Source organism: Penicillium canariense (assembly GCF_028826845.1).
Source record: "Penicillium canariense strain IBT 26290 chromosome Unknown utg000004l_segment0_segment0, whole genome shotgun sequence".
NCBI lineage: Eukaryota > Fungi > Ascomycota > Eurotiomycetes > Eurotiales > Aspergillaceae > Penicillium > Penicillium canariense.
Window position 1 is genome coordinate 1196215 of NW_026622731.1, and position 10889 is coordinate 1207103.

Sequence of the window (10889 nt, forward strand, 5' to 3'; positions counted from 1 at the left end):
CACCGGCGTGGAAGGGCTCAGTGGGAAGCAAGAGGAAAAAAAAAATAACCAGGATGTGAGGGACTACGAACAGAATAGGATAACTTGATTTTTCTTACTTCCATAGCTAAGTTAGGTCTAGTTTCTAATTTTACATATTGGGTTTGTCATCTGTTCGGTTGGATTCAATGTCAAATGTAAGTCTGGTAGTTTTTGTGTGGTCGACCCCAGATATATATATCTACTCAGGCACAGTCCTTAGTTATATTTATCTAGTCAGACCTGTGGGAAGTGAACATCATGCAGGACCCCCCGCCCTTGGGGTTCCTCCCTCCTCCTAGGTACCCTTTCATAATACCCCCTGCAAAAATTGTGGCCTATGAGGTCCCATGTAGGATTTTTTCCTACAACCATTGTATGTGTCAAGCAAGCTAGGTAATGTCAATTGCGGGATCATGGATGCAGACTGTTGATCTTGCCGCCGACCCATGGCCATCGACCTTTCTAGCGGAGTATAAATACTACAAAGAACGGGTGGAAGACGGGCATAGGCGAGACAAGGGCGAAGTCTCGCAAGGAAAATGCCTCAGTCCAAGCCAGGGGAAAGCCAACCAAATTCAGTACAGATCTTCTAGCACCTAGTACCTAGCAAACTCCTCCCACACCGGCACCTGGATGCCACCCAGGGCAGAGGGCAAAACACCACCAAAACTCTATCACAGCGCTCGCGTATCATAAATTTAGTAACCTCATGAACATGAATATATAGCATGAATTTCTCCGGATACCACCCCCGCATTCTAATAACCATATCCACTCTGACCATGCCCCTCCTGGCCAGGATGCTGCGAATACCCCTGCTGCTGATAAGACGCGTTGTCATGCTCATTTCGATTGCCTGCTTCGTCATCCCTGATGTCTCTCTTTGAACCATGCGACAGACCACCAGGGATGAAGTTCGAAATTGAGCTCTCGAGCTTGTTCAGGTTCGACATGCCAGGGATAGGTAGCTTGGAGAGCTTGTCCCAAGGCAGGCCAGATGAACTGTGACCATGAGCACCGGACGGCTGCTGATGCTGTGACTGCGACTGCGAGAAGAATGACTGAATACCACCGGTAGGAAAACTATGGCCATGAGCCTGCCCATGTGTTTGACCATGAGCTGCGCCGCCCAGCGCAGCAAACCCGCCCTGACCACCGCCGTGTGTATGTGGGACGCCACCTGTGTTACGACCGGTCCTGACGCCCTCAGAGCTGAGAATGTCGTTCAGATGCGCGCCACGGTCTTCACGGGAGTGAACCCAGTTTCCAACAGCCTCGAACATTGTCCGGTGAGCTTCATTATTCATGTCCCGAAGAGCAGGGTGGTGGAAAATGCGGACGCAATCCTCTAAAACCTCGTGCTCGGGGACATCAATGTGTTGCCAAGCGTACAGCACGCGAGGAGCGATGTACTTCAGAATGACAGAAGCGACTTGCCCAGCTGGCTCATTTAGAACATTGGCGAAGTGGTCCTTGGAGAGAAGGGAGTGGGTAGGATCGGTGCAGTGAAGATCGGTCCATGGCTCGTACTGGTGCTTGCTGGAGGCGGCAATGACACCCGAGGACCCGGTATGCAGAGACTTGGAGGCGGCATTAATAAGAGGGCGGATGAACGGCGCAAGTAGGGACATGATGAAGACAGTCAGAGTCTCCGATATCTTCTCAATGATTGTCTCCAGGCCCGGAACCTTCTCGATAATCGAGTTCAGCTTCCGAACCACCTTGTCACGAAAGGCTAGGATGGGATAGATCTTAGACACTGTTTCTTGAGGGTTGAAATCAGGCATGCCCTGAAGGCCAGGACCAGGTGTGGCACCGCTAGTGGAAGGCTGGCTTGGGTTCGATGCACGGCTTTGCTCGAAATTACCCGTCTGCACGTATCCCATGTGGGAGCCTCGAGCGTAATTGCTCCTCTCTTGTGCCTCCGATTGCTGCTTCAGATGTTCAGCCTCGGCGACCAGGTCCCGAGTACCAGGAATCTTGCCCAACAGCCCAGTGAGGGCGTTCAGGGAGTTGTTAGATTGGGAATTGTTCTCCGCATCCCCAAGTGCTAGGTCCATCTCGTTGACTTCGGACTGAGTGAAATGATCGGTGGCTTCACCAAGGACCGAGTGGAAGAAGTCGACCATGCCAAAGGTTCCAGTCACCAGTGGGAAGACATGATGCCCGCGAACAATGCACTGGGTGGCCGTCCCCGTGTGGGGGAAAACGTTGTGGAATCCCATTTCCCGCAACGCGAGCTCAATGTAGTTGGAATGCGCCGCAAAGTCCTCAAGAGTATGTAGACCTTGACCTAAGCACCGAAGCGCCTCGCACAGATCCTCTTCTTTGCCCTTTCGCTCGCCGCCGTGCGTGTACATGCGCCCGTAGTGGATGCTGCGGCTCAGACTGAACTTCACATAAGCGGAGCTGGTCGCCCAGTCACCTCGCTCATTTGCGATATAGTTCTTCATTCCAGTATCCGGATCAATATCAAGCTCGATCTGGCGAACCAGGCCTCGCAGGCGCCCGTCATACTGACGCGCATCTTCATTGTCAGCATAGTCCTTAGGATTACTAGCACAAGGTTAGCAGGGGAGAAAAAAAAAGTGCTATTATGACTAGGAAACATACTCAATATGCTCCTCGGGACGATAGACACCCAACCGTTCGGAGGTGACTTCGAACTCGCCGGTCGCGTATCCAAAAGTCAGGAACGAGAGGACCCACACGAGGACGCGGATCGTGTCAGCCTGGAGATTTTTCAGCGTCCCAACATCCATAGCCTGCGAACTAGTGGGACACCGTCAGCCGTGGGGTACTTCTTTGTCCAGGCAAGAACTCACTAATCTCGCAGCCAGTTTCCAAAGTACACGCGCTTGACCATCGTGGAGGTCCATTTGTGGCCGGCGATGAACGCGATCGTTTTGAGCATATCCTCGATGTCGCCATGGCGCCAGTTCTTGCCCTCAATGGCAGAGATAGAGGCGATGTCTAAGGCATGTTAGGAGAAGTGGAGAGAAGGGAAGAGACAGGCCTACTTCCGGCTCCGAAAGCATGAACTCGGGGCAGTAGCACCAGCAGCAGGCACACGATCAGTGCGGGGGAGCCCGCGCGAAGGAGGGGCATGGCGGGGAGCGCAGGATTTAGGATGTGTTTATGAAAAGAGAACCCAAGGGGCGTATCCTAAGGTTTCAAATCCTAGAGAGAAATTATGCCAGAGAGAAGCGAAAAGAGCCCGGAAGCTGGCTGAGTCCGATTGTCTCAGCCCGTTACTCTTGGCAAGGCGAAGATCGCGATCGCGATGACGTCCGGCGGCCGCCATGCCCTGTGCGACCGTTGGGATGCTGCCCAATAGTTGACCGGTCGCAGGTTCAATAAGGTAAGCTCCAAGGAATTTCACTGTCCACCTATAGATATTTGATTCACATAGAGTAGCTAAGTGTTTATTTTCCTACGGTCTAGGAAGTTTGTGGGGACTATCCTATCTGGTAGGTAAGTTGGTTCAATGACAAAGCAAACGGATTGTGATCTAAGGTTCTGTGGACAAATGACATCCTACAATGTCGGAGCTAAGGAGACAATTAAGTCACTATCGAGTTCCCTGATTGCATCTCTCCCTCGAAGATACTTGCTTTTATGATCTCAGACCCTATTCGTGTGATGAACACTTGCTCCTATGTACTCCATACTGACTAGCCAGATAGAACCCTCGGTATCATGGCAAGCACTCAAGCACTCGCGGCCTCTAAAATGCTAAACTTTGAAGGATCATACTGGATCCAATCAATTCTCAGCCTTGAAAAATGCAAACGCATTCCTGACTCGAAGCACTGTCACTGGAGCTTCTGCGCAAGGCCCTGAGCCCAGATTCTACGGCATTCAACGCGGCAGAGCTCCTGGTGTATACAGAGACTGGATAACGCCCAAGAGCAGATACGTGGGTTCCCGAGACCCTGATACCAGAAGCTCTCGAAGCGCGAAGAGGCGGAGGCATTTATAAAGGAAGGAGGGCAGCAACGGGTACCACCACCGGTCGGGCTTGGAGTGGTGAAACAACCAGCCGAAGCCCATGGAATTGAAAGTGAAAACCCGAAAGATGCGGACTGAGTAGAATATCCAGCTGGAGATGGCCCGCTACCACGCGGAGCGGAAGATGGTTTCGATCACAGCGCTATGCTGGACACGGAAACGGGTAAGGTTGTCTACAAGGATCCTGCGAAAAAGGCAGCGACCAGACACAAGTGAGCGAGATACCAGACATGTTGCGCACTTATACCGACGGGAGGCTCATGGCGAAATGGTACCGTGTTGGTGGCGGTCGGGGTCGGGTATTCTTTGCACATTCGACATCATTCGTTGCAATCTATTCGTATCTATTCAAATATACGACATTATGGTATTCTTCCAGAAATCGCAACAGTCCGAAGGAAATGGTATAGCGATTGTTTATTGCCCTATCTAAGCCCCATCAATCCTTTCGCTGCACTGCAATTTTCCCGTCTTTCCACTCTTGCAGTATTGCAACGACACCTTGTTTCCCGCGGCTTTCCGCCTTCTCCATTGCATCACCATTCAAATACGGATCTGCACCGCGTTCGAGTAAGAATCGGACAACTTCTTCACCCCCGCCCGAACCTTCCATGGCCCAATACAGCGGTGGCCCGAAGAACATTCCAGTGTCGGAGCACCCGAAATATTCGTCCCCATCCAACTGATTGACATCAAGTCCGAGTTCATCCACAAGATAGCGAACCATTTCCATGTAGGGATAGGGCCCGCTGGCCCTCTTGACGGCAAGATGGAGCTCACGTGGTCCATGAGGTGCTCCAAGTTCCTGAAATAGTTTATAGAGTGGTACAGTTGCCCGCTCGGCCGCAGTCTGAAGTAGGGGCGGGCATTTCACAGTGTCTTTTTCACCGTCATCTACTGTGGCTCCGCGGTCGAGTAACCAGTGGACGAGGTCACTATCGTAGCAGACAAAGTCCAACAGTCGAAGCCTTTGCCCTAAGCCTCCATGTGATTTGGTCCGTTGATTGATGTCCCATCCGCGCTTAAGCACCGCTTCCCAGAGTGGAAGCGAACTGATGGTAGAGAGCTGGTATGGGTCGATTTCTTCCAGAGGGACATTGGCCTCAGTCACGAGATAGATCAAAATTTCCTCGTCCTGTTCTCGAAAAGCACCACGAATTCCTCTGTCCAGGGCTTGAGCATGGATTCGCGGGGAAGTTTCTGCGGCCCAGTTGATTCCACGACGAACATCTTCTAGGCAGTGTCTGGCGCAGCCATTACCAACCAGACCGACTGGATTTGAGCGTCGTCGTCGTTCAGCTTCATCCATGGTGTGTCAAAGCCTGTAGCCTTCGCTTTGGCCTTGTTCTTTGTTTTGGGGGCGGAAGAGGGGATGATTAGAAGCAAGCAATTGAGAGTGTTTTGAGCATGTAGTCAAGGTCCCCACGTCACATTTTCCTGTGATCAGCCTTGGCAGACAGCCCCCAAGAGATCGTCTGTTTGGACACAGCTGAAGTTGGAAGAGAGTGGGCCAGACGGCGCTCCTTGTGGTGGGTCGTTTCGCGCCTGGCTTTCCTCTCATTGGAGTAATTGTACTCCGTACACACACCATCGCTGCACGACTCCTTAGTCAGCCCATAAGACAAGGGTTTATTCATTCTGCTGTTTAGTTCCTTTCTTTTAGCATCCACTACATCCATCCTCTCGCCCCACTCGTCTGGAAAATAGCACCTGGATGATCCCAATATCATTAATTTTCGCCCCATATTTCCCCTGGCTGGTTTCCCGACCGCTAGGTCCATTTGTATCTTGCATCTCTCCGCATGCTGCAGAAGGCCATGCTTGGTTGATATCACGCCATGCTTCTTCATACTCTATACCAGTCTGATTGGAAGAGAGGTTGGTAAATTTTTATGATTGTTCACTCAATGGCACTCTTTTCTCTTCAACCGTGGTCATGAGAATACCACAATACTAACCGCCCCAGTCTGTAGCCGCCCCGATGTGTAGCCGCCCGGATCTGCAGCCGCCCGGGCCTTGGCCCCAAGGGCCAAAACAATGAGAACCAAAAGTTCCCGCGGTATCCACTCCTTAACTCGCTTCTACTTGAAACAAACCAACTACTACTCTAAGAGGCAGTGACCTGCGATCATGCGGAATGAGAGAAAATAGTCTGGACTATGCATGGTCTGGCCCGTCCAGGGCTTGGGGGCCAGCAATGGGTTCAATTTACAGAGAACAGTACTAGAAATATAAATCCGCCAACTCTTCTTTCCAACTCCTTCGTCTACATCTCCCGACACCAAAGCATTGCATAATCCTAGTTACCGCCATGTTCTCTAACCGGAGCGGGTTGGCAGTGTCTCTACTTTCCCTCTTACAGGGAAGCAGTGCGGCTTTCAACCCAGTTGGAGGTCCAATCACTGGCGATATCACCAAATATGAGACCACGGTTCCTGGAAATCCATCTGCCACCGTTATTTTTGCGGATATTGTCGCACCGAGCGGCTCAACTGTGGTTGTTGACTTTGCGTCGTCCACCGAACCCGGCATCTCGTCCACAAGAACCAACACACCCTCAATTCCTCCTTGTCTGGGAGACCCTTGCACTGTCACTTTGACCCCTGTCAGATTTGCTCCTTCTGTAGAGACATGGATTCAGCATCTTAGGACTACTGTGACGGTTCCAGAGTCTTCGACCCCCGTTCTACACTTTCATGCTATCGAATATGGACAGGCGACATATGGCCAATCATCAACAACTCCTGCAAGCCCACCAGCCGCACATACCACGGCACCTGCAAAAAAGCCCTCAAGAACCCAGATTCCACGTTCTAGTCAGCGTCCTTCTCAACTTTCTCCAAGCGGAACCCCACGATCGGAGACAACTCCCTCGGACACAGCTCAGGGATCTGGTTCAAACACACCTCCAAGCTCCCAGGTTGGCAGTTCTCCTTCAACCGCTCCTGCTGGTTCAATTCCACTCGTGAAAGGAACTACCAAGAGTGGCCAGAGTGATACCCCGTCACCTGGCAACCCGGCTAAAACTCCACCAACTTCGCCTACCGACAACACAAGTGGCTCGCCTACTCCCTCCAATCCAAACCTTTCTGCTGCTAACACCGCTGGCCAATCTAAGACCAATATTGGTCAGTCGTCATCGTCACAGTCTGCTGCATCTGGTACCCATACGTCTGGTACAAATGCTTCTGTGTCGCCTACTGCCACAAGCATTACCCCGTCGACAACCTCAGGTCCCTCACAGACCACCACTACCCCAAAGTCCGATGATGCCTCGACCTCGGTGACTCTCAGCCTTGGGGACTCCCCAGACAGCCAGGAGATGGTGTCGATGCTATCTACACTGACTGGCACCTCTTCCGCTGAGATAGCTGCATTGCTGTCTGCCGAGCAGACAGAGGCAGCTGCTACCACAGAAGCATGGGACGATTTAATGAGCGAGATGCCTACAGAGACCATTACCGCTACTGGAGCAGCCCAGGCTACCGAAGGTGTGACAGTCGCTGGTTGGCTCGGAAAGCTCAGCAATAATGTTCAGAATGCCGATCTCAAAGATAAGAATACCTGGAACCAAGTCCATGGTAATCTTCGCAAGGCACAGGAACGGATTAGCGACTATGTCGAGCATAGAAAAAGCAGCAGCAGCTCAGGAGGAGGGTCATCTGATGGTAGTTGCAGCTCCGGGGGAGGAATCCTCAGTATCTTCAAAGCTGCCAGTTGCTTCGTCGACAAAGCCACAAATGAAATCAAACGTGGCTCCAAAAATATCGGAAATCTGATCAATTCGGGATGGGACCTTACCAAGCAAGGGATATCCGAAATCAAGGATGAAATGCCTGCGTTGGAGAAGATGACATCGGAGACAGAGCAACAATTCAAAAATAACATCAGAAACTTCTCCGAGATCACGGAAGCGCTCGAAGAGCTAGAAGAAAAGGAGAAGGAGGAGGAAGAAAAGGCGACGCAGTCCGAATCTGCGACTGCCACCGATTCTACTACGTCGACGAGCACTGGCACCCAAACTACCACAACCAGCACAACTACTACTACCGCCGCGAGCAGTAGTGAAATCACATGTTCCCCTGAATGCACAGCTTGCTCATCAGCAGCAAATCTCGCTGCATCCTTAAAGAAGAGAAGATCTCAGCATGAAGATTCCAACTCCTTCAAGAAACGGCACCTTGATCCCCTCAATGGGTTTGAAAACACACTTGAATACGTGGAGGAAGCCGGTAAGTCATCCTATGGCCTATGTACTTATCCTTAAAGACATCTATACTGACCGACTTCAAGTCAAAAAATCAGGAACTACGATTGTTGAGCACAAAGCCAACGGCAAGCTTACCAGCTCGAGGTACATGAAGTTCGACCAAGCAGCTGGTCGACTTTACGTTCAAGATCTCGTGGGCTGTACTGCCGTGGCGATTGTTTCCGAGATGGGGGCCTGGCTCGGGCATTTCTGGGAGAGTCCCACAATGATGGCTGAGAATTATCCTGATACTTTCAAGGATCAAGCTACTAATGCTATCAAAAGCGGAGATCCCGAAGAGGACGGCACTCCCGCAGCCTACCCATTGGGTGATGCCGGAAATATCCTCGACCCAGCCAACAATGCTCAAATCTTCATCATGACGCCGCAAAAGGATGGGAAGATGATGTATCCCACTACAGTTGGGTGGCTTGAGGATGTGCTCACCGGAGAGAGTTCCAAGTGGCCGGGAGTTCAAATCACGAAACACCTTTACGACAAGCCACCCCCGGTTGACTACAGTGGTGTGGATGAAATCGAAGATCTGCGTGAAAGAGAGGCGGAAAAGCAAAAAAGGGAAAACGAGGTCTTGTTTAAATACAACAAAAACGGCGACTCGAAGGGTCGGGTCTTGGTTGAATTTGACCCTTATCAAAATATCAATCCCGAGGACGCTTACGACCCGGATGACCAGGACCCACCAAAGGCCATCTGGCGAGTCTTGATGGAAAACGATGAACACTTGGAGCAATGGTGCCCCCGACAGAATCAACAAAATGGAAAAAACCAGAAGCGAGCCGCGGCATGCAGACTTACATCGATATCCTCTACTGGCACGACCACAGACGCGTCTACAACCTCTACCGGTATGATCTCAGCCGCATCCACAACCCCTTCCGGCACGAACACAGTCGCTTCTACGACAGCAACTACGACATCAGCCATGTGCGACCTAGAAGTATACGACAGCACTTACTCCGTGTGCAGCTGCTCATCAACGAACAGCGGTCATACGCTGAAGCATGCAATCGCCAAACCGAGCGGCACAAAATGCAGTGACATCAAGACCTTCCCGATGACTAGCTTTATACAAGTTGCGACAGCCGTTCCTACCTCAGCCATCTGCGCAAACGTCCAAAAGGACCTCAACGGCAACGAAGGCGCTTTCTGTCAGTGCTCGACAACGTCAAACAAGGAAGTTTTGGTCACTCTGCCATACGCAATGGGGTCTTTGACAGTTCTCGACCAGTGCGCAGAAATCACGGAATGGCCAAGCAATACTGTACCATACACAACCGCTGCTCAGACACAACCCACAGTCACCGTCACCGATTATACGTCCACAGACATCGGCAATGGGAATGTCTTCGTTTTCACGGCTGGCAAAGAGTATTACGATTATACCAAGTACGGTGATCCTTCGGCTACTGGTCCCATAACAAAGACAACTGGCCTCGGCGATCCGATCAAGGAAATTGTTTACGACTACACGAGTACAAATGAAGGAGGTACCATGTATGCCTACGCTGAAGCAACCGGTGACGGCGACGGGAATGTGGCTCCAGTTGGCTCCCCGACGGCAACCAGTGTGCCTGCACCAACTGAAAATTGTGTCAAGTTCGTGGTTGTGGACAAGGACCTGCAGAAATATGGCTCCAAGTACGATCAGTTCTTGTTCACATTTTGGGGCATCGAGAATTGGGCAGACAGTACTGATATCGAACGCGACATCGAAGCCGTGCTGAAAGATAACGGGGTTACGAAGAGCATTTCAATCGAAGCGAACACAGGACGCTGGGGTACGGTAGCGATGTGGAATAACGGCGATGAGGAGAATCTTACCAGCGAGGTGGTAGATGGTTTGATGGGGTTGGGAGCCGCACGGCCCAACTGCAAGCTCATTCCAAAAACTTCGTCCGATCAGTATTTTCAGGTGAAGGACTCAGCGCCAGAAGAGATGGACTACATTTACGATAATTACCCGAAGTATATATCGTCGCCGTGAATCAGCATTATGGGAAGCTGAACCATCAACCCTAGACTTTCTTCATGCAACTGGTTACAGATTTCGAGATGCCACTGTACATAAGAGACGCTTTAGAAGATTTTTCTTGTCCGGTAGAAATGGTTAATGAATGCTGTACAAAAGCAGCAAGATAGTATTATATAAATAGGAATTTTACTACTGAAGATCCTGAGTACATACATATATAGGCTTCACATAATACTGGTTAGCTTCTTTCTTCTCTTCAGATATTCTAAATTTGGAATTCTGGTTTGTTGTGGAGTAGGATCACTTATGTTTCTTTATGTGGGGGTGGTTTTGATCTCAGGTCAGACATTCTGTACAGTTTGTAATATAGCCCCTCGACTCAGCGACGATGCAATCATCAAAGGGGATTCATTCAACCTGACAGATTTTATATTCTGTTCAATTTGAAGGACCTCCTTCCCACCCTTTTTCTCTCTCTAGATCTTAGCGAAGAGACCCGCATTTATTTGATGCTTGGCGTGACGTTAATTGGCGGCTGCTGGGCGGATCTACCCCTGTTGCCTAAGGCTGCCTAGACCCTTCATGCACTACGCCCAAACCAGCCTAGACAATTGT

At 50.8% G+C, this 10889-nt stretch overlaps 3 protein-coding genes across 3 annotated transcripts; 1 reads left to right on the forward strand and 2 right to left on the reverse strand.

Moving 5' to 3' along the window:
- Positions 1 to 779: 779 nt before the first annotated feature.
- Positions 780 to 3129, reverse strand: N7482_006782 (Het-C domain-containing protein; the record flags this gene model as incomplete). Its single annotated transcript, XM_056688907.1, has 4 exons — positions 780 to 2577; positions 2635 to 2793; positions 2847 to 2994; positions 3042 to 3129. 4 exons carry the CDS (start codon positions 3127 to 3129, stop codon positions 780 to 782), a joined length of 2193 nt encoding a protein of 730 aa, XP_056541336.1.
- Positions 3130 to 4471: 1342 nt separating this feature from the next.
- On the reverse strand, positions 4472 to 5341 carry N7482_006783 (ankyrin repeat domain-containing protein; the record flags this gene model as incomplete). The annotated part of the gene is made up of 1 exon (XM_056688908.1): positions 4472 to 5341. The coding sequence occupies one exon, from the start codon at positions 5339 to 5341 to the stop codon at positions 4472 to 4474; it is 870 nt and encodes a 289-aa protein (XP_056541337.1).
- Positions 5342 to 6343: 1002 nt separating this feature from the next.
- Positions 6344 to 10286, forward strand: N7482_006784 (uncharacterized protein; the record flags this gene model as incomplete). The annotated part of the gene is made up of 2 exons (XM_056688909.1): positions 6344 to 8264; positions 8326 to 10286. The coding sequence occupies 2 exons, from the start codon at positions 6344 to 6346 to the stop codon at positions 10284 to 10286; spliced, it is 3882 nt and encodes a 1293-aa protein (XP_056541338.1).
- Positions 10287 to 10889: the final 603 nt, after the last annotated feature.